This window comes from Poeciliopsis prolifica, unplaced genomic scaffold (assembly GCF_027474105.1).
Source record: "Poeciliopsis prolifica strain line A6 unplaced genomic scaffold, Auburn_PproV2 SCAFFOLD054, whole genome shotgun sequence".
Classification (NCBI taxonomy): Eukaryota; Metazoa; Chordata; class Actinopteri; order Cyprinodontiformes; family Poeciliidae; genus Poeciliopsis; species Poeciliopsis prolifica.
Window position 1 is genome coordinate 349,757 of NW_026562429.1, and position 23,220 is coordinate 372,976.

Below are 23,220 nucleotides of genomic sequence, written 5' to 3' on the forward strand. Positions count from 1 at the left end.
TCTGGTCCTGGTTCTGGTCCTGGTTCTGGTTCTGGTTCTGGTTCTGGTCCTGGTTCTGGTTCTGGTTCTGGTCCTGGTCCTGGTTCTGGTCCTGGTTCTGGTTCTGGTCCTGGTTCTGGTTCTGGTCCTGGTTCTGGTTCTGGTTCTGGTCCTGGTCCTGGTTCTGGTCCTGGTTCTGGTTCTGGTCCTGGTTCTGGTTCTGGTCCTGGTTCTGGTCCTGGTCCTGGTTCTGGTTCTGGTTCCTCCTGAACACCTTTCAAGCTTAGCTGAAATACTTTAAACCCAGCAAAACGAATCAGATATTCAACACGATACTCCGTAGCGTCGCTGAACTCGGTGGTTTCGGACTCGTCTGGTCCCAGTTTGGCTTCCAGTGCGTTCCAGTTTTCAGTCCCAGTTTCCCACCGAGCCACAAACACGTTCATCCCTCGTCGCGTCTCTGCTCCCCGCCGCCGCACTGAGGAAACCGCGGCGTCAGATTTAGGATTTGCGCTGCGGCCCGTTTGGTTTTGTTTACATTCCTGCACTTTATCGGTTCTCAATGTGAGTGTAAATAGTTTCCTGCTCTGGAGGAGAGAAACTGACCCGGTTTGACCCGAGATCTGGGCTTTTTGGGGGCATTTCAACAAATCTGGACCTCATTCAAGAACATTTGGACGTTTATTTCCCACCTGATTGTTGATGGGAATAAAAACGTTTTAATCTGGGGATGGAATCTGTGACTAGTGGAGATTATCATCTCACATCCTCATAATGTTAGTTCGATGGCCACGAATGACTGCTGCTACTTAAATATCCATAATGTGTCAAAAGAAGCCTTAAAAGGAAAGAGCTTGGAAATAAATTCAGGAGCAAAATGTCATTAGAACCAGAGATTCTGGTTAAAACAAGATAAAATAAGAAACTTCCTAGAATGTAAATCAAGAAAACTTTTATAAATAGATGCAAAATTCATTAAAACAAGAAAACCTTGTTTAAAACATAAAGAAAATGTTATGAGAACAAAAACATGTTAAAAAGAGATAAAACATCTTAAAACAAGTTTCTAATTTCAAGTTTTAAATCTTATTTCTCATTTTAACAAGAAAATTGAAACATTGTCATAAAGAGATAAAAAAAATATTAAAATGAGAAACATTGTTATGACAATAAACTTCTGTTTTATTGGAAAGTTTTACATTTACAACATTTTCTTATTTAACAGGGAAGCATTTAGATACAAACCTGAGTTTTTAAAATCTTGTGAATCTTTTTGAAACCAGACATTTGTCCTGAATTTATTTGTGTGTTAAAGTGTTTCCATATTAACAAAACGTTTACGTTAAAAGTTTTATAATCTGCTGTCTGCCAAAAACATCAGCTGGTCTTAGTTGCTTTATTTGTTTTGCATTTGCTTTATTAAAATATGCTAAATTAAATACTGAAAACCAAAATGTGATTGAAATATTCAAACTGGCACCAGAATTTATAATATTATATTAAATGTAAGTTCTAGATAACAAAATTGGTGGTAAAATTAGCTTTGGTTACACTAGCTCCTGCTGACTTGATAGCTACATTTAGTTTTATTTGACAAATAAAACCCAAACAATTTTACTTGACTTCTTCTGTAACGAAATAAACTAACTGAAAGAATAACTCCAAGTAAGTTTAACCTCAATATCTTCAGTTATTTGAAACAAAGGGATCCAAAATGCTAAAGTTAGCTTCTGCTAATGACGTCACTTCTGCTATCTTAGCAGCTAGCTTTAAATTGTGTATATATACAATAAATATAAAAATAGTATGCGATTGAACCACAAATTGCAAAAAAAGAAATTAGTAAAGTTAGTTTATAAACATTTTAAAAATGTGTTTCCATCATGAACTGATTTAACTGCTTTGTTATGTAACTGTGCGAAAGAATGACAATAATATTTTCATTCAGTGTACAAGTTATAGACCAAACATGAGCACATAAACGTACCTTTAGTTTATGCTAACTATAGCTAACCTAGGTGTAATTAGCTAGATAATGCTAGCATATTATGCTAAAATTAGCTAACAGTTAGTATTCACTTCATTTGGTATACAAACACTGACTAACTTATTTATTAATATGTAATTATGTAGGATGAGTTAAAAATAAATATAACATATTTACACCAAATAGACACACAGCTCTAGTTTAGATTAGCCACAGTTAACTTTATTAACTGTGGCTTCATTAATTTTATTTCATCGCAGTTTTTTCTCAAAATAGAATGTTGTGTGTTCATTATTTACAAAAACATGGGTAAAATTAGTGTAGTTAAATCACAGCATTTTATCGCAGGAAAAGTAACTCGAATGAAATAAACCTTTGGTAGAACAGAAACATTCAAACTTCATTATTAATACGTTTTTCTGCTTTCTTATGTAATTATGTGAAATAGCAAAACAATACTTCTGTTTACTTAATTGAATCTCATTTATAGTTGTAGATAATGCTAGCATATTATGCTAAAATTAGCATTAGCTTAAACTAGCTATGTTAGCTGCTAGCTTTCACTTGATTTGGCCTGAAACCTTAATTTATCCAATTAGTTTTTTTCCCTGAAACATGTTGATAAATTACAAGTTAATAAATATAAAATGTTTAACAGTTTAATCGTATAAACACTAAAAAATAATAAACTGTTGTTACTCCACTTTAGGTGTAGGATTATTTATTATCATAAAATTGAAACTGTTATTACAGAAAACCAATCTTGGATTACAGTCAAAGCACTTAGCTTTAGCATTAACTAGCTAAAACTAGCTAGCTTGATATTAGTGACCTCCTTAATTTAGCTGATCTTCCATTCTTGTTTTTTTCTTTGCATTTTGGACACAGCTGGTCAAATATGTTGGTTTTTGTGCCAAAATAGACGAAGAAGAAAAAATATTTGTAGTTCAGTTGGAGGATTTTCTTTGCCAGATATTTCTGCTGTTATTCTAAGATGTTCTTGTTTGAGGTCCTTTGGTAATTTACCTCGGCTAAATGATTACCAGCCTTCGTTTCAACAAAAATAGACTGTTTTCATTTCAGACAGATAATTTAATCTGCACGTCCGTTCTCTGGCAGATCTAATCCCGCCGCCGTTTCAGATTAAAGCTGCACATTTCATCCTCCAGGCCACGTAGCTCAGCTGACGACCAGCCTGTTTTATTTTGAGCTAACTGTGAAAAGGGCTAGAGCAAATAATGATGCCGTCACGTCTTTCTGCTGCGTATTTATTTAATTTATGAGGTAGTGCTTTTCACTGAGCTATGCAGTAACAGTATTAGGAATGTTTTTATTATCAGAGTTTCATTCACAGCCCGATTCTTCAGTGTTTCTGTTGTTTTTCATCTCCACACTGCAGCAGCATGTGAGTTTCTCCGATTTATTTATTTTTCTGTTCTTGATGAATCAGTAAAGTCAGAACAGATTTACTTCCTGAAGTCTGTCTTGATGTAAATTATAAATCTATCAAGAACTTGAAGGAAAACATTCATTTCAAATGGTCATTCTGGAACATTTATTATTGCGTCATCCCTTTACGTTTCCTCTGGGTCGCCGTTAATCGCCGCTCCGCTTCAACGTTGCTGTTTGAAGAAGAAACTTGTAACCAATAAAGTTCAGCCGTCCCCAGCTGAGGAACACGCAGCATCCTTTAGTCCGCCATTTCCGGCTGTCCATAGGAAAACAGATCAGAGGACGCTAAAAAATAAACTTTCATTGCTTCAACGACTGTACGGGGAAAAGAGAAAAATCTGAATAACATATCTTACTCTGAGTAGAAACTCTTTGGAAACGATTTGTAACCTTTCCAGAAATAAATGTTCATACTGGTCAACCTTCAGCTGCTGCTGAGTTTTTATTTGGTTTTTCTGTCATTTGTTTATTATTTATTTCCAAACATTAACTTTCATTCATTAAATGTTTTGTGGAAAAATCTGCACATAATCAAGAAACTTATAGCATCATATTTTAATATCTATAGACACTTTTAATCCATCCAGTTAATTTCTATTTTATTTTAAAAATTACAAATGAATTATTTTTGCTCTCTGTGGCGACTAGAAAAAGATGATCCATTCATTAAATACAACTTAGATATATACACTAAATTTAATTGCAATAAATTTATTTTAATTAAAATTAATATTTTAAATTGTATTAAAAATATTTAATAAAAAACAATTTATTATATATTTAATACCAATATTTTATCTAAATAAACATTTTATTTATTTAAATTAAATATTTTGTAATAAATATTTTTAAATGTAATTCTTATTTTTCTTTTTTTAAATAAATGTTTACCATTTTGTATTCAAAACAAAATATGATTTAAGAAATATAGAGCATACTATATTAACATTTTTTATAAGATATATTGAATAATTGTAATTCTTGTGATCCTTCCTGCTTACAGCCATCAGCATCTGCAGCATCTTTGAACAAACCTGGATATTACATCAAGAATTACTTTTATTAATAAATTATTTTAACAGAATAAATTTAGAAAATAAACGTAAATCAATCAAAGTTAAAATGTTTCAAAGGAATAAAATGATGAATATTCCATTAGTGTTAATTTACTGAATCATTTTAGATTCCAGATGAGTTTCAGTAGATTTTCAATCAGAATTCATTAAGCATTTTTACTCTTCACAGTAAAACAATTTAACACAGAAATAAGGAAATCTCTCGAGTCCATGTTGCATCAACGCGCATGCGCAGATTACTCCTGCGGCTTGCCGTAGTAAAGCGAATGTCATCTGAAAGAGAATGTCTTCTCTCAGACTGGTAACTATCCTGAACGTTGTCCTACATCTTTTCCAGCTGTAATCCGTATCAGTAATCTGTATTTCGCAGTTTTGTATTGTTATTTGAGAGTTTAATGACGATATGCGCAGGTTTTGTCCGCGTCGGTCTTTAGCATGTTGCTAGCTGCTAACTCTTCGGTCCACACAGGCCAATATAAAACACCGAGTGTTTGACATTTTAACTTCTCTCTTATTCTCGTCGCTTTGTTTTGTGTTTGAATGATTATATGTGGGTTTTTTTTTTTTAATAAAAACGCTGCGGGAAGCTCGGACTCATCTCTGCGTGTTGCTGTCGTGCCGCTGTTTCTCCGCCAGGCGTCGCTGTTTGCCGCGGCTCCCGGGCTAACGGCCCTGATGAGCGGCTCGGTTCTGGCTGCCAGCGAGGCCAAGAAGAAGAACTCCCAGGCCGCTCTGAGCATCGACGAGGTGACGTCATCAGCCACTGGGTTTGGGTTGAGTTTTTTTTCAACTCAGATTTGTTATAGAAACACTAAGCAACTAGTTGTTAAAATCAGACATTAGTTACCAAGAAAACCATTAATCTAAACATCTGTCTTTGCTGGTTGCTCCAGTTGCCGTCTCTGTACACCAGACCCGAGTCGACGCCGGCGCCGCTGCAGCCGGAGGCGGGCCAGCTGGAGCAGAGCGTGGCGTCCATGAGGAAATGGGCCACACCGTATACAGACAGCTGTCAGGTGGGTGAGGCACAGTGGTGGCAGCAGCGTGCTGTGGGGAGGCTGTTCTTCAGCAGCAACACTCAAGCAGAAGGGAAGGTGGTTTTCCTTCCACTAAACTTTTATTCACGGCTTTCTGTGCATCACATAAAATCCGAATGAAACAGAAATTTGTGTTTGATTATTTGGTTTCTGAGAATTTTAATTATTGCTGTTTTGGTTGTTTGTATGTTTAAAATGTTTTTCAGGTCCAGTGAGAAATGTTCTCTAGAAATTAAAGGGTTGTTTTGCTTGTGAGAGTGAATATTTGCATTAATATAATATTATTATTGTATATGTATTATATGTAAAAAGTAACTATCGTTTGTCGCAATAATTTCTGGAACAATTTATGTTCAGAGTTTTTGGTGACAGGCCTTTTGATTCCTGCAGGAATCAGTTCAGCTTCTTTCTGATTTATTTCTGTTTTTGTTCATAAACCAGATTAACTCTGCTGTTTTTTTCCCATCATGCAGTTTTTACTTCCTGTTGTACTAGTTTAATAATTAGCCGTTAATAAAGAGTTTAAAGGGTTTTTATTGTTTTGTTTTTGCAGCAAAATGTCCGGCTGGCAGTGGAGAAAGTTGAGGTAAATTCACCAAATCATTCACTGCTTAGACAGAAGAAAGTTTAAGTTTATTTAAATGTTTTAGTGATATTTTTATAAATGTATATAGACCGGTAACGTCTTTAGTGTAACTCACTTTTAGAACATAATTGACCAATAATTGAATGTTTAGGTGAAAACAGAAGCAAAGATGTGAAAAAACAATTTTCCTCTTTACAAATTTTTCTGGTTTTGCTTTTTTTGTTTCATAAATACTTTTAAATTAATGTTTTATATAAAGAAGTCGACATAATTTTCATTTTGATGGTTAATTTTTCAGTTTTTTCAGGAGTGAATCAGTTTTCTCTGTTATAACAGCCTGTGTTGGATGGACGGTTCGTTTTTACGGTTTATGTGAATTAATCCGATGTTATAATGTAATTTATAAAGATAAATGTGTTGTTAAAATCAAAAAATTTTTGCATTACAGCAGGTTTACAGAACGGCGGAGCCGACAGTGAACGCATCGTTATCGACCATCAGAGGTGAGCAGAACAAGATGGCGGATGATGAATATTCAGACAAATAATTAATAAACATGAATAAAATATACATAATATTCTCCCTGGTTGTTGTTGGTTCTGGTACTGAAAAGCTTCTTGGTTCTGTTATGTTCCTGGTTCTGGTTCACTCAGAAACGTACGGTTCCTCAGGACCCGCCTCCGGACCCTATCCCAGCGCCGCCGCCATCGGTTTCTCCGCTTCCTGGGACTCTACCTGGCCAGAGGTACCGTCTGTGTTCTGTACATGAGACCGGACCGGGTCGGGTCGATCTGGACCCATCTGACCAGGTCGGGTTGATCTGGACCCGGTCGGTCTCACATGTTCTGCTCCTCCAGGCTCCAGGCTGAAGCAGTTGGCGTTTCCTGCGGGCCTCATGGCGCTCAGCGCCTCCATGTTTTACCCCCAGCAGGCCGCCGGCCTGGCCAAGGTGAGCAGCCCGACCCGGAACTGGTTCTGGTTCTGGATCAGATTTCTTTCAGGCTTCCTCTGAACTGGGATTAAACCTGTTGGCCGCCATGACACTTTTATTGATTATCTATCATTATTTGTATCAGGTTACTTTGGACTCAGTTCTTGTTTATGTTGCATTCTGGGATCATTTCAACCCATAAATTCATCCTGAACAAAGATGGCGGACGTTTGACCTTTGAACCTCATTTTGACATCAAATAGTTTCTAAAGTTTTTCTTTCATTTCTTTATTAAACTCCAGGAGTTTTACTGGTTTCCAGTTTCATAACCTTCATGCTGGGAGATAAAAATATTTTCTTTGAGGTTTAACTCGGGAAGCAGCCGCCCGTTCTGCTTCTCTTCATGTTATTGATCTTTAATAGATGATTTATTTTCTGGTTTAATTTGGGGGAAAACTTTTCTGGCGTTTGGAAACAAACATTTTCCTTGTGACACATGATGATGTCAACATGGTGGAATTTAGCTCTTAGCGTTAGCTTCCACTAAATGCCACTATTATTGATCTATTTCTCTGATTAGTCCTTTCAATGTGATCAGTTTGGTTCTTCTAAGAAAAAGTTTCGACACAAATCAGGGACGTTTTTTTCCAGTTTATTCGTTGTAACTAAATTACTTGATTCTGAATTTTATTGTCATTTATTTTCCATTTTCACCAGTCGAGTCGAGACCAGGTGCTCACCTGGACTCGGCAGGGCCGCGTTGCCATGGAAACTCTGTGGAAAGATCCCCCATTTAGCAAGAAAAAGGTCAGTCTGCAAAAAGTACCCTCTGCTGACCCCACTGTGACCCCACAGTGACCCCACTGTGACCCCACACTGACCCCACTGTGACCCCACACTGACCCCGTTGTGACCCCACACTGATCCCACACTGACCCCGCTGTGACCCCACACTGACCCCACACTGACCCCGCTGTGACCCCACACTGACCCAGCTGTGACCCCACACTGACCCCACAGTGACCCCACACTGATCCCACACTGACCCAGCTGTGACCCCACACTGACCCCGCTGTGACCCCACACTGACCCCGCTGTGACCCCACACTGACCCTGCTGTGACCCCACACTGACCCCGCTGTGACCCCACACTGACCCCGCTGTGACCCCACACTGACTGTTAATCCTTTCATGTCAGAATAGGTTTTGGTGTGAAAAATGATTTTTTCAGTTTAGTGATAATAAATATTGATCTGTTTGTGTTTGAGGCGGTGAAACCCAGGAAGTCAGAAGAAGCAGAGAGCAGAAACAGCTGATCAGCTGCAGGTCGCAGAAACCCGAACCGAACCGGTTCTGAAGCACGGCGGCCGTTTCCAGGAAGCTTCTTGGAACCGGTTCTTCCTCCTCTGCTCTTCATCGTTTTCTCTCTCCTGTGATCTGAGCGACCCGGCGCCGTAAACACGGCGCCGTAAACACCCGGCGCCGTAAACACCCAGCGCCGTAAACACCCGGCGCCGTAAACACCGGCGCCATAAACACCCGGCGTCGCCGCGGCTTCAGACCGACGCTGACTTGGCCTGTCAGTTCGCAGGATCGGCTGCGGTTCTGTGCTTCCTCGCTGGTTCTGTCCAAACCAAATCTCACTGCCGTCTCACACCTCCCAAACATTTAGTTGGAAAAGTTTAGATTATGAATCACGACGCTGGAGAGGCAGCATCACCTGCTGACCCACTGCTGACCCCACCGCTGACCCCACCGCTGACCCCACCGCTGACCCCACTGCTGACCCACTGCTGACCCCACCGCTGACCCCACTGGGTCAAGGTGTCAGGAAATGAATGAAATGAAATCATTAATCCAGAAAATGAGTTGTAGTTGCAGCCCAACGTCAGTTGATTAAATACTCATCATGATGCTTTCTGCCTGTTTATCCTCCATAAATCTGATTAAATTGATGTTCATTCATGGCTGCATGTTCTCACTAAATATTATTTAATGATAATAAAACATATTTGGTGGTTTTGAAAGAGTTTTCTGATCTTTTCAGTTTCTTTACACTGTAAACCTTTTAAATTACGTCCAGTGAAACCAGTTCATGTTGGGTTTGGTCCCATCACCTTGTCAGGTACCAATACCTGCAACATGAATAATTATTGTTTCCTTTGTTCTGTTTTTATTGACGACATTTGAATAGTTACTGCATTTTAAACTTGTTTGTTTAACCAGAAAAGATCTGCAATGTTTTAAAAGTCTAAAATGATCAGGTTGTAGTTTCATAATCAAACCTCAGTGGCTTTTATTCTGTAGATTTTAAGGCAGTTTGGATCCATTATTGTTGCTCTGATGTCATCTGTTTATTTAAATAACTAAATTTCTCCTCTTTTCATTCATTACTATGTAACTGAGCCACCTTGTTCTCAAATTTCCATTCCCTGTTAAAATATTCAATAATCTGATTCATGTATTTCCTACAGATAATCAACCAGTAAAATGTTTCCCCATTTAAAAAACTGACTGATTCACTGGATTCTTCTGTTTTTATGGTGTTTGGAATCAAGTTTTAGATGTTTTATTACCTTTAGAAATGAAAAATACTAAAAACTTCATCCCAGATGATCTGAAACAATTTCCTAATATCCAATTTACTTTTATTCCTATCTCAATGTTAACATTCTTATTACATTCTAAAACTATTTCTAATTGTTCACAGTAATTCGAAGCTGTATTTTGTTCATCATTTCTTCTTGTTTTCCAGGTGACTAAAGACATTTTGTCTTTGCTGCTCGTTTATTGATTCTACAGTAACAAACCCAGAAATGCTGGTTAACATTAAGCAGAATAACATTTTAATAAACTAGAAGTAAACTCAGAATCACAATGTTGATACATTTTCCTGTTTGGAAGCTGAACTTGTAGAAATGAGCCGGTTTGAGTGGAGAGCCGAGACGATGGGTCGGTTTGGGCCTCGGTTTGGACCTCGGGTTTCCTCCCTGCGGTCACTCCTCTGCTGGCGTCGCCATCTTGACCAGGCTGTCCTTGTCGAACCGGAAGAGCCGCCAGCCCTCCTCCTGGGACAGATCCTCGGCGCCGCGCCGCTTGTAGAACTGGACCGACGGCTCGTTGTTCTCCGCCACCACGAACATCATGCCGGTGCAGCGAGTCTTCATGGCCAGCTGGACGAGATTTCAGACATTTTAATTATCTCCACGTGTAAAATATTTATTATCTGGGAAAATCTGGAGGCCGATTAAAGAAGCTAGAAGCGAGTTTCTTGTTTCTTACGTCACTGAGGTGCCGCAGGATTCCTGATCCGATGCCGAGCCCTGAACCAAGAGACCCAGTTCAAACTCTTTACTGGGGAAGCAGAGGAACAGAAACTGATTCACTCGGCGGTTTTCTCACCTCTGCATTTATCCATCACATAAAACTCCTCCAGGTACAGCTGCTTGCCCACCCAGGGGTCATAGGTGAAGTAGTACATGGCAAAGCCCACAACGTTCGGCTCTGCAGACAAAAGGGCGGTTAGTTTTTGTTTCTACAATCAGAAAATAGTCTGAGAGAAATCTCCACTTATCAACCTTTATTTATTGCAAAATCAGACTAACGTCCAATGATCTTTTTTTTTTACTGAACAACAGATTTTTATGCATCCAGTCAGAAAACAGCAGAATAAACATCAGGGATCCACATCCTGTTGGTTTTAAACAGAATAAACTGTTTAGAAAAATCTCAACATTTTGGTGTTTGCAGGTTTTGTTTTATTAAAATTTAACTTTTTGTTTGTAGTTTGAGGGGAAAATTTAAAAACAAAAATTTTTCTATTTGTGACCCTCAGTCTCTTTCCACTCGATGTTTTTGGTTTAACAACAGTTTGTGTTATCTCTGCTGATCTTGACTTTAATTCTGTATTTATGAATTTTAATGAGTTTTCCACCCGTCCTGATGAGCGGTCGTTCGCTCGCTGTGGGGGTGGAAATGTTTTTCTCCTTCTGAGGTGGTTGACCTCTGACCCCTTCTCCTGTGTTTCATGTGGAAACATCCCGGCTCTCATTTATCTTTGCTGTTACTGCTGAGTTTTTTCTGCAGATGGCTGAACACCTGCAGCCCTGACTTGGCTCTGCTACCGGACGTAAACAGGAAGCAGAGCTGCTGACGGACAAACCCAGGTGCTGGGAAACTGGAACTTGAAACCAGTCCAGTCTGCCTAGTTTCTCTCCACTGGTTCGTACCGTCGCTGCTGCTCTCTCCTGGAGTTTCAGCGATGATGCAGTGGTAAAACGGCGTTTCACCGAACCCATCCTCTAGGAGATCTGGAAGGAAGAAACTTTGTAACCAAACCATGAAGAAGAGCAGAAGAAACATCCAGACTGAAGGAGAACGAGACGCTCACCCTTTTCCGTCAGCGTGACCTGGCTCTCCATCTCTTCATATTTGCAAGTTCCTGAAATGACAGGAAGGTTTTAGTTGGGTGACTTTAGCACTGAACGCTAGCTTAACCGTAACAGAGCCACTGCTAGCAGCGTCTCACACTCAGGTTTAAACCTCCAGAGATCAGATTTGTCACTTTGAGTCAATGATGGTTTTAGTTAAACTGTTCTTTGGTTTACAGTAACTTCTCTCACGTCACTTCTCCTCACTGACTCTGATTGGGAACAAAGCTGCAACATTTGTTGCATTTCCAACTGCTGAAAATGAGTCAAACCGTTTGAGAAACATGTTCTCCTGCTCACCAGAGGGGGCGCTGCACCCAGAACCACTGAAGGAAACAACCAAAAATACCTCTGAAGAAACTTTCTTCTTCAGAAAATGAAGTGGTGTCATTTTTTAGCATTTGTAGGATTCTTCTGTTGTCATTTCTCCTGCTAGCACTAGCCTAGCATGTTTGTTTTGGTTGCATTTACCCAGAATGCAATGCGCTGCAGTCCACCGCCTGTTTTTTCTGTGGTTTTCGGTTTGTTTGCATTCAAACTGAACCAGTTCATTATTTTACGTGTCATCACAAATATTGAAACCTTTCATTTAATTGATCATTTCTGCAATGTTTTCAAACACAAACTAAAATCTCATTCTTTGATATTGTTTAACTCCATTAAAACAAGTTTGATATATTTGTATATTTTATTTGTGGTTTCTGATGTGTTATTACCTGTATTGGATTTCTGCACACAGCTGCAGTTCTGTGATCATTTCCAGTAAGTTTATTAATGTCCATAAGCCTCGCTGCCATTATGTTCCATTGTTTTATATAAAACGTAGTGAGATTAGACTGTAATCTAATATTCATATTTTGCAGAGATGCTGTGATGTGAAGTCAGGTTTGTTATTGATTTGTTATTGATGTCAGGTCAGCTGGTCACATTTTAAGCTCTACCACAGACACATGCCCATATATGGAGAAGCGGAAGTGAGAGCTGTTACGCGTCTCGGGGATCTGACCTCATTCTGTGTCATCCGCCACCAACCGACGTCAGTTTTATTTTTCCCCATCAAAACCATCAGCAGCCAGTTTGTCTCCTACCTTCACCAGTCGTAATATATCGGACACGTCTTTGGGCTCCGCTTTGCGTAATTTATACTCCATTTTCTTCTTTTACTCTTTTTTCCTTTCGTTAGAAGACCTCTGTATGTGAAGTGGAAGATCAGGTGTTTCTTCATTCGCTTCGCAGTGGCTTTTCCCCACAGTCAGCCTCTGGTCAGGTCCTGTTCGTCGGCGTAAGCTCATCCAGCTCTCGGTGGCCCTCTCTGGGTCGCTGCCGGTCAACTGCTCTGCCTTTGTTTACGCCGGCTGCTTTATAGCCGGCTCGCGCTCGACTCCTATTGGTCAGCTGACCGGGCTCTAAGATTTCTGACCAATCAGCAGCCGCCAGAGTTCTGTTCGTCCAATCAGCATAAAAAGGGCTGAACGTTGGATTTTTGTTTTGACTATTTAACATAAAAACTTTAAACATGATTTATTCTTCAATTAAAACAAAAAATAATAACTTTAAAGCGTATCTACATCGAATCATTCAAATTTATTTACTGCAGAAATGAATACATAGCTTGAAAACTATGTTTTAGTGCTCCAAATGTTATTAAATTGTAATTAATTGGAGGACAGCAGCTGTTACTGACCACAGAGGCAAGAAGAGGAATTTTCCATCCCTCCCAGAAGGGAAACCATGAGGGTTGGACTGAGGTCACAGCAAGGATTCTGATAATTCATGAATACAAGACGGTTAGAAGTGAATGTGTAACCAGACGTTGGTGTTTTCTGTATCTTTCACTGGTTGTTACTCTAAATCTTTTTGAATCAGTTGAAACTTTTTAAGGTCACAAAAACAACTCAAATAAATATGAGCTGATGATACTGATGATACCCTCTGAAGGCCTTTTTTATATTTTTTCCCAAATAAGAGACAATCCCAGTGCAGAGTCTGAATATTATAGAAAAAAACTAATGTACTAAAAGTATGAAAAGTTTGTTTCATACTTTTAATACTTACTTTTCACACCTGCTTAAATTTTAATATTTTCAAAAGGTCCTTTTAATCCAACAAATGAGACTAATTGGGACACATGTTCTAATTTATTGAATATAATTCAATAAATCAATGTTGCATTTAAAGTTCAGAAACCTGTTTAGTTCACAATGAGTTTCCTATGTTATATATGATTATGTTCCTTTAGAAATATAAATATCCATTATTGTCCCACAGTGGGAAATTTTAGTGCAGCATCAAGTTAAAGGTAAATGGAAAATGCATGTTGTTATATTAAGCAACTCACTGTGTAATCAGGGCAAGTTAAAAGTAGCATTTTCTTTTTAGATTCAAATGAACATGTAACCGATAAACAGCTACAGGAATATCAGTTGAAATGGTAAAACCTCTGCAGGTGCCAGCAGGGATGTAAACATTTAGATTTTGTTGGGAGCAGTGATGATTCTAAGTCTAATGGCTGCTGAGGGGGAGGATCTGTGATAATGTGCATTTAGGAAGCAGCACTGTGTCACTGGAGGAGCTCTGCAACTCAGCAGCCTCTTCATTACTGAGGTGAAGACAATAGTTTTAGCAACTGTAGCCACACTAACAGTTATTTAAAATATCAAAATATCTGTTTGATTATTGGAATTAAATTATATGAAGAAAACTATTTTATATTATCATATTTTTATGAGTCACTTATTTTCTAAAGTTATTTTTGATTTAAAATTACTATTTAATAAAAAGTAATATTTGAAGATGAGTTAATCCAGGATGTTAGTGTGAATCATTAAAGATAATAGTTGTGAAAGCATAAAAATAGAAACACTGCAAGTTACAACAATAATGCAGATCAATAGACGAAGTAGAACGTGGGTTATCTCGCTAGAGGTGCCTGGCAGACAGTACTCAGGGCATAAAAACCCCTTGCTGTGCAGTGACGCGTCATGCGTCAATTTAAGGGGAACGTGATGACGTATGAACCGGGAAGCAGATGTTTTTATGCCGAGTGTTCGGCGTCGCAGCGCAGCGCAGCGTCCTCCAGAGAAAGCCTGTGGTTTCTGTCCGGTTTCTCTTCTGTTCGTCGCTCAGTTCGGACCCAGAAACCGGTTCCGCTGTGAGCTCAGACTACATCATGTTCTCACCGAGGTTGGTTCCGATTTAAAACCAGTTTTAACGCTTCCGCTGCGGATTTCTAGCTCCTTCACCGCCGGTCTGACTGTCTCTCTGGGCTGATTAGAGCCTAATGAACTGGATGTAGCGGAGATTATTTACCTAATTTCTGGGATTAATGATGATGTATTTCTGTATTAATGTTGATGTATTTCTATCAAGAAGAAGTCAGTGAAGTCTGGGCGGAGGCGTTCATAAAAAGGAGTGTCTCCAGAACCGAGACCAGCAGAACCTTTCAGCCCATTAAATAAATCTTTACTCATATTTTCTATTCGCTCCCTGCTGCGTTACTTTGTTAAACTTCAGTGAAACAAATATAACTCCATTAAATACAAAGTGTAGTTTGAAACGAAGCTGTGATGATTTAAAGGGGAGAATGTGTGAGTTGGTGGATGTTTTGTTGATGTTTTGCTGATGTTTTATTTATGTTTTGTTGATGTTTTATTTGTTTTGTTGATGTTTTGCTGACGTTTTGTTGATGTTTTGTTGATGTTTTGTTGATGTTTTGCTGACGTTTTGTTGATGTTTTCTTTATGTTTTGTTGATGTTTTGCTGACGTTTTGTTGATGTTTTATTGATGTTGTTGATGTTTTATTGATGTTTTGTTGATGTTTTATTTATGTTTTGTTGATGTTTTGCTGACGTGTGTTGATGTTATTGATGTTTTGTTGATGTTTTATTTATGTTTGTTGATGTTTTGCTGACGTTTTGTTGATGTTTTATTGATGTTTTGCTGATGTTTTGTTGATGTTTTGCTGAGGTTTTGTTGATGTTTTGTTGATGTTTTGCTGACGTTGTTGATGTTTTGTTGATGTTTTGTTGATGTTTTGTTGATGTTTTATTGATGTTTGTTGATGTTTATTTATGTTTTGTTGATGTTTTGCTGATGTTTTGTTGATGTTTTATTGATGTTTTGTTGATGTTTTATTGATGTTTTGTTGATGTTTTGCTGATGTTTTGTTGATGTTTTATTGATGTTTTGTTGATGTTTTGTTGATGTTTTGCTGAGGTTTTGTTGATGTTTTGTTGATGTTTTGCTGATGTTTTGTTGATGTTTTGTTGATGTTTTGTTGATGTTTTGCTGAAGTTTTGTTGATGTTTTATTTATGTTTTGTTGATGTTTTGCTGACGTTTTGTTGATGTTTATTGATGTTTTGATGATGTTTTGTTGATGTTTTGTTGATGTTTTGCTGACGTTTTGTTGATGTTTTATTGATGTTTTGTGATGTTTTATTGATGTTTTGTTGATGTTTTGCTGATGTTTTGTTGATGTTTTATTGATGTTTTGTTGATGTTTTGCTGATGTTTTGTTGATGTTTTGCTGATGTTTTATTGATGTTTTGTTGATGTTTTGCTGATGTTTTATTGATGTTTTGTTGATGTTTTGCTTTATTTTGCTGCCTCTCCAGGTTGCTCTCTCTGAGGCCTGCTGCCTCCCTGCCCTGCAGATCTTTCTGCTCGGCTGCAGCATCCAGACGCGGCCTGGCTCCCGACATGGACCAGGGTGAGTCTGCAGACACAGATCTTCTTCAAGATCATATTTTCCTAAGAGTTTATGAAATTGTTGCCTTGAAAACTATGAACAGTAAAAAGTATTGACGCTCTGCTGGTTTTATGCTTCAGAATTGATTTTAAATTGATACATTTTACATTTTGAGCATCAATTTATATTTGTTGACCATCATCGATTGCAAACTATCAAAGTTTCACATGAATAAAACAATTATAAGTGACTTTTTCAATAAAACTGCACTTCTATTCAAGTAAATAGACAAAAACAATGCAATTTTAAATGCATAATATAATGAAGGACTAATAACAAAATAAATAATTGGATTAAATTATATTTTATGTGAGAAATGTTCACATTTCTGTATTTAAAAAAGTGATTCCATATTTGCTTTGCTTCATAATTTATTCATAATTAAAATTATTCTGTCATCTGATTGGTTGAATTTCACACAGACTCACCTCAACCAATCAGCTCCTATATAGCAGAATAAGCCCCGCCCACTGAATTTAATGTTGAAGCTGAATATAAATGAATGATTTACAGCAGTGTAGAAATGTGTTTAATATTATTAATGGTTATAACGATGTAATGAATCATAATAAATGAACATCATTACTTTATTTTCAATCATATGTAATTTTTCTCCAGATCAAACTAATTATCTAAACATTCCTGAGTTGAAGTAAAAATTAATTTGAGTTGTTTTTAGTTCTCTGGATGTTTAATGAGTTTTTATCTTGTTTTCTTTTTGCAGGAAATCCACTTTTACATGTTTCAAATGGTAAATTTAAACCAATCCTTTAATGATTTCATTTTCATTTTACTCTTAATTCCTCCTGCTTGTTGTTTTTATTCTTCCATTTTTTTGAAACTCGTCTGATTTCAGGGCTGCTTTTTAACCACAGCGTCTCTTTTAATCCTGTTTTTTCAGCGTTTTAAGCTGTTTTTCTCCTCCCTGTCTGTAGTTTTTAGTTTCTGGCTGGTTTAGTGGAGAAACAGTGAAATCTTCTGCAGTCCTTCATTCCTCTTCATCGTCGCTCTGGGAAACAAATCTGACTGTTTTCTCTTGTTTCAGTGCGAAACAGGCTGAGGGAAATAGTTGGAGCTTCAACAAACTGGAGGTAAATCAGTTATTTTACTGGTCGACGCTGAACTCTGATTTTCTTTGAGCTCATTTTCTTTTTTGTTGTAATTATTAGACAGGAAAAGATACTCAAGATGTGTAGAAAGAGTTTTAAATGACATTTTATTAACATAATTTCAATGTTTTTTCTTTACTGTGTGTTATTGTTGCCTAAAATCCATTTTTTTAATAAACATTAATGTTTAACTTAAACTAAAATCGCAGTTTAATATATAAATGTTATTTATCTCTTTATTTAATATTTTAAATATCATTAAATGTTATATACCTTTAAATGCAATAAGAAACATTTTTTATTAAAACAATCAGATTTTTGGTCTATAAACATTTCAAGTTACTAAACTTTAATTGCTGTTAATCACTTTGTTTCCTTGACGACTGAAGCTAAAATTTTCATCCTTTTTTTGTTGCCATGGCGACCTTAACAAGTAGCTTACCAAAATAAAAGCCTGTAGTCTCGGTTTGTCTGTTAAAGTAAAGAGTGAAATGCTGTCCTCTGTTTCTCTGTCGCTGTAGCGACCACCAGCAGGCCATGGCGGAGCGCGTGTCCCTGTCGTCCATGTTGGTCAGGTCTCAGGAAGAGCTTCCCGCCAAGCGGATGAAGGACAGCTTCCTGGAGGTTCACCTGCCTCTGGGGTCGGAGCCGGCGCTGCGGGAGAAATACCTGACCTACCACAACACCGTCAGGTAGCGCAGCGCCAGCCCCCACTTCCTGCTATTGCTCCTCTGACCTCTGACCTCTGTGTCTCTGATCAGGTTTGGGAGGATCCTGGAGGACCTGGACAGCCTGGCAGGTAAAAATAAGCAACAATGATAAATATTATATGTATATTTTTTTAAAATGAGAGACTGAAACGTTTCCTCCTCCTCCTCAGTCCTCATTTCTTACTCTCACACCTACAACCCGGCGCTGAAGCGTTCGCCGCTCTCCATCGTCACGGCGCTGGTGGATAAGATCGGTACGAGTCGGCGGTTCCGTCCGCGTCGCTGCCGGTTCTGTCGGGTCGGGTTCTGACGTTTGGTTTTCATGTTGCAGACATGAGGCAGCAAGTCGTCTACCCCGACTGCGACATCAAGTTCACGGGTCAGGTGACCTGGGTCGGGAGGTCGTCCATCGAGGCCAAGATGCACATGTCACAGGTGAACGCCGACCGACCCGGTTCTGGTCTGGTTCTGAACCGGTTCTCTGAGATTCTTCGTTGAACTTTGACTGTTTTTCTGGGATCTGAGTCCAACGGCACATTAGAGCCATGATGGAGGAAAGTTTGCACAAAAAATCTCAGAAATTGTCTAGAAAAAAATGTGAAAAGTCAAAAAAAAAAAAAAACTGAAATATTGAAATTAATCTCAAAAATGTTTCAGGAAAATTGTCAAAATTTCTGAGTTTGAAAAGTTTACAATTTTTTCAAAGTTTTTTCTAGAATGTGTCCAAGACGAATCACAACATGTTTTTCTAGAATATTTGCAACGTTTTCAGCTCAGAAATGTTCTTGACGAGTTCTGAGATCATAATTATGTTTTTTTTTCTCTTACAAATTTTGACTCAACCAACTGAGTTTTTTGTTGGAAATTTGCTCCGTTTTTATCTCTGGTGGCTCTAATACGATGTGGTAAAATCCCGAAGGAAGTAAATGAAGGTTTTGTTAGACGTTTTTTCTCCTCCTGCAGTACCGGGACGGAGCGTACGCCCCGGTTCTGGACGCTACGTTTGTGATGGTGGCCCGAGATCCGGGCAACAAGAGGTACCGACCCAACAGCTGCTCTCCTTCCTGTATACACATTAAACCTTTTAAAAACTGTCAAAAATGAAGCTCAGAAGTGTCAAATTCCTACAATTTATAGCATAATTAGCATCATTACTTAGCTTGGCCTTTGCTTTCTTATGCAGTTTGATTCTCATCTCACTTCTCTGCTCCATCTGGGATTTCTCCCATTGAACTCAATTCCTCTGGTACAATTTCAACCAATCAACAAACAAAATGAGACGGAATCAGAATGACGTCGATTTCTGGTGGATAATCTAGATCATTATATAAACTCTTAAATATGTCAAATGAAACTTAAATACATTAATCAAAGGCCTTTAGATTTTGTTGTGGCAGGTTTATTTACCTTGACATTTTCAGAGCGTTGTGTGACTTCTTGCAAATTTTCAAACCCTCAGATCAATAAATGTCTAGGTTTTTTTTCTCACAATGTTTCTGAAAATAATCTTAACATTTTAGAGCTTTTTGTAGCTAATATTTGACTTTTCAAGCTGAAACATTTCCAAGTTTTCTCTGGAAAGTTTCTGAAAATAATAATTTCAAGTGTTTTTTCCAGCAAACAAAATTTTCTGTGTCTTAAAACAAAAGTATAAATCTTCCCTTAACCCAGCTGATTGTTCTCCTGTTTGCAGAGCGGCGTTTGTGAATCCGCTGGCGCCTGAAGGTCCAGTGGAAGAGAAACTTCTGCAGGAAGGAGAAGGTGTGAATCCTTCAGGTGAACTTCTGACCTGCTGGACGAACTCTCACCCCGCTTTCTTCTTCTTCTTCTGTCCAGCTAATAAATCCCGTCGTGTGGAGCTGAGCACGGCGTCTCTGCTGAAAGTCGCTCCCACAAACGAAGAGCAGAAAATCATCCATGATCTGTTCCTCAACACTCTGGATGCAAAGTACGACCAGAAGTTTTTCTCCCGTCTTTATTTTGAACGTTTTGTGTTGATTTTATTTGTTCTTCACGCTGCTTTATGTCCGGTTTCAGCACAGTTAGTTTCCGCAGCAGAGTTTTGCCTCCCAACTCTGTCTGGATGGAAGACGCTAAACTGAAAGGCCTGGAGATCTGCCACCCTCAGGTGAGACACAACACATGCACAATGTGTCCATTTTAAGAGCTTTATTTTTGAAAATATATTTTTTCTAATTTGGATTGTGTCAATAGACCACAAAAAATCAGTCCAGGGGCCACAAATGGCCCCCGCCCCCTACTTTGAACACCCTTTGATTGAGAGAACAGAGATAATCCTGAGTTGAAGTGTGAAAGGTTTAGTCTGGAATAGGTTTTCTAACCTCCAGCTGTTTGTGTTTTGAGCAGCAGAGGAACATCTTCAACAGGATTTTCGGAGGTTTTCTCATGAGGAAAGCTTACGAGTTGGGCTGGGCCAACGCCTGCTCCTTCGGGTGAGAGACTCACTGACATCAGAGCAGACAACGCTCGGATGTTAGAGTTCAGGCCTGACGCTGCTCTCTGTGCTGCAGAGGATGCCGACCCAGTCTGGTGGCCGTGGATGATATTCTGTTCCAGAAACCCGTCGAGATCGGATCGTTGCTGATGCTCTCATCGCAGGTCAGACATGCAACGCTAAAGAGGTTTTAGGGTTAGGGTTAATCCTAATCTGCATTTTCAGTCTGTATGGATGTTAAAGACATGACAAGGTGGTTGATTAAATCTGCATTTAAATATTAACAACAAGAAAAGCATGAAAATTAAAAACTTATTTTTAGGTCAACGTTGCAAAAACACAAAATATTACCAAGTATTTTGTTTAGTTTCTAAAGTAAATATCTTTGTTCAGTTGAAATAAGATGAAACTAAGTTGATGTTTCATCAAGATGGAGAAACTTAAGTTAATATTTTCTTAATGTTGCTGAAAAAATATTAGTTCAACTGGAAGATTATTTAATTTATACCAACACATTTTCCCATGTTTAAGTAAAATAATCTATCAGTGGAACTAGAACCTTTTCCACAATATTAAGGAATTATTGACCTAAAGAAAATCTCCTACATTTGATGAAATGTTATTGAAAGGTTTCATATATTTAAACAAGACTGAACTACTTTAAGATTTTGTGCTTTTGCAAAATCTTTAAAAAAAGCAGAACCTCCTTCTGTCTTTCACCAAAAGCAACATAAAAAGCTACATTTATGTTTTATAAACTCATGTTTATCTTTGTTGTTGTGGCCGTTGATGGGTCATAAACGTCGGGGGCTTGTCTGGGATTTAAACATCTTACATGCCATCATGGTAAAGTATAATTGTACATTTATTGCAAATTTTCCCCAAAATGGTAAAAACCGTTGGGTATTTGTTGCTAACTCCCACCTGCAGGTGTCAGCGTTTCATATTTCTGATGCATATCAGCCTGGCTTGATGTGATTGAAATGATTAGCAACAGAAATTGAGCTTTTCAAGTACTTTAAAGAAAAGAAAGATGTGTAAAAGTTTTTTTCCCATTATTCTTCTATTTAGAGATTTTGGAATAAATTTGAGGGGAAAATATTGAAAATTTTTCCAAAGTTGCATCATTTAAATCTGTGATTTCATTACAGATTTCTGTCAGAAAATCTTTATAATTGAGTCGTAATTATTAGTTTTTGTTCCTGTGTTTCAGGTCTGCTACACCCAGGGGAAGTACATCCAGGTCAGAGTTCACAGCGAGGTGTTTGACCCGCTGACCCGGCAGCACAGCACCACCAACATCTTCCACTACACCTTCGCTTCGGACCGCGACGTTCCCAGCATCGTTCCCCGGACGTACGGAGGTGAGCCGGTTCTGGTTCTGGTTCTGGTTCTGGCTCTGGTTCTGGTTCTGGTTCTGGTTCTGGTTCTGGTTCTGGTTCTGGCTCTGGTTCTGGTTCTGGTTCTGGTTCTGGTCTTACTGGCTGCTTCCTCACAGATTTGACTGGAGTTTGTTTGTTTTCCAGAGTCGATGCTCTATCTGGACGGGAAAAGACACTTTAACCAAACCGTGGAGTCCTGACGGGTCGGAACCAAACCACAGGAAGCTTTCATGACAAACAACGAATGAAATTAAAATATTTCATGCCAAAGTTTTACAAACGTTTACGCTTTTGTTAGTATTTTTTATAAACCAAAACATTTAGTGGCGTCTCACCTATAGAAACACATAACTATCATGAATTATCTACATTTATTATGCTAAACTGACGGATCACGGCACTTTGTTTCTGCATGTGTTGATTTAATGCAAAGAATAATTTATATTTAGCTCATTTACAGTCGTTCCTGTTTTTAATTTTGTCTTAAACAGTGCTTCTTTCCTCTTGATTGTTAAAATCACATTATTGTGACATTTATCCAAAATAATTTTGTTCTATTTTTTGTTAATTTTTCCTTTCAGTATTTTTACTTTTGATTGGTAGTTTATGTGTTTTCATCAGAAACGTCAGGAATCTGCAGCTACGAGCGGCTCTTTGACCTACTTACTATGGCGAATTATAAAATTTTGCAATGTTTTATTTGGGTTGTTCTGTGTCCCTGTTAAAAAACAAAACATTGACAAATATGACCCAGACAGTGTGGTTAAGATCGATAAGTTAGTTATTGTAGATGGAAAAAATAAAGGAGTAAATTTCCATTTAAAGAAAAGTCAGAAGTTTTATGATTAACCTCAGAAATTTTTGACCCACAAAAATTTTACATTTTCTAGAAAAAAAAACATTTTAGAATTATTTTACATATTTTCTAGAAAAAAAGTAAATTTTCTGAGCTCATAAAGTCAGTTTTTGTCTTTTAGAGATTTTCTAAGTCAAACATTTTTGACTTTTCAAGCTCAGAAAATGTCCATGGTTTTTTTTCTTAAAAATTTCTGAATCTAATGAAAGAAATAGATTTTTTCTCTCTCAAATATTTGACTTTTGAGCTCTAAATGTAAAAAAACAAATTTCAGAACATTTTTAGAAATGTATTCCTTTTCATGTTTACAGTGGCCCAAATAAACCGGTCGTTTGGAGCTTTATGGAACCAAAGCTCATTCTGGTCCTTTCTGCTTATGAAACGTCAGATTTCTTGTTTTATCCATCTATGTGTAGATTGAAGTTGTGGATGTTAAAAAATAAATCGTCTTCCCACTTTACTTAGGACGGAATCTTTATT

General features: G+C 38.0%; 2 protein-coding genes and 1 pseudogene across 3 annotated transcripts; 2 read left to right on the top strand and 1 right to left on the bottom strand.

Annotated features, from left to right (window-relative positions):
- The first annotated feature begins 4,724 nt into the window (after positions 1 to 4,724).
- Positions 4,725 to 9,560, top strand: LOC129378935 (MICOS complex subunit MIC26-like; annotated as a pseudogene).
- A 311-nt stretch (positions 9,561 to 9,871) lies between these two features.
- Positions 9,872 to 11,489, bottom strand: LOC129378936 (diamine acetyltransferase 1-like). The gene is made up of 5 exons (XM_055059444.1): positions 11,439 to 11,489; positions 11,278 to 11,358; positions 10,451 to 10,552; positions 10,331 to 10,371; positions 9,872 to 10,221 (listed from the first exon to the last, which is right to left on the bottom strand). Exons 1-5 carry the CDS (start codon positions 11,467 to 11,469, stop codon positions 10,045 to 10,047), a joined length of 432 nt encoding a protein of 143 aa, XP_054915419.1. The 5' UTR covers positions 11,470 to 11,489; the 3' UTR covers positions 9,872 to 10,044.
- Positions 11,490 to 14,535: 3,046 nt separating this feature from the next.
- Positions 14,536 to 22,314, top strand: LOC129378932 (acyl-coenzyme A thioesterase 9, mitochondrial-like). 2 transcript variants are annotated; one of them, XM_055059439.1, is made up of 16 exons: positions 14,536 to 14,661; positions 16,095 to 16,189; positions 16,953 to 16,979; positions 17,274 to 17,319; positions 17,859 to 18,029; positions 18,099 to 18,136; positions 18,218 to 18,301; positions 18,379 to 18,482; positions 19,011 to 19,084; positions 19,741 to 19,808; positions 19,884 to 19,995; positions 20,085 to 20,175; positions 20,415 to 20,500; positions 20,579 to 20,666; positions 21,716 to 21,866; positions 22,029 to 22,314. In XM_055059439.1, exons 1-16 carry the CDS (start codon positions 14,648 to 14,650, stop codon positions 22,082 to 22,084), a joined length of 1,305 nt encoding a protein of 434 aa, XP_054915414.1. In that variant the 5' UTR covers positions 14,536 to 14,647; the 3' UTR covers positions 22,085 to 22,314. The 2 variants fall into 2 exon arrangements, with proteins under 2 accessions (XP_054915414.1, XP_054915415.1); XM_055059440.1 differs by lacking the exon at positions 16,953 to 16,979.
- Positions 22,315 to 23,220: the final 906 nt, after the last annotated feature.

Coding starts and splice junctions, on each gene's coding strand:
- LOC129378932 (XM_055059439.1), top strand. Junction 17,320..17,858: donor GGAGCTTCAACAAACTGGAG/GTAAATCAGTTA, acceptor CTGTCGCTGTAG/CGACCACCAGCAGGCCATGG. Junction 20,667..21,715: donor TGCTGATGCTCTCATCGCAG/GTCAGACATGCA, acceptor CCTGTGTTTCAG/GTCTGCTACACCCAGGGGAA.
- LOC129378936 (XM_055059444.1), bottom strand. CDS start 11,469: ATGGAGAGCCAGGTCACGCTGACGGAAAAGG. Junction 10,553..11,277: donor AGGAGAGAGCAGCAGCGACG/GTACGAACCAGT, acceptor TTTTGTCTGCAG/AGCCGAACGTTGTGGGCTTT. Junction 10,372..10,450: donor TGTGATGGATAAATGCAGAG/GTGAGAAAACCG, acceptor CTCTTGGTTCAG/GGCTCGGCATCGGATCAGGA.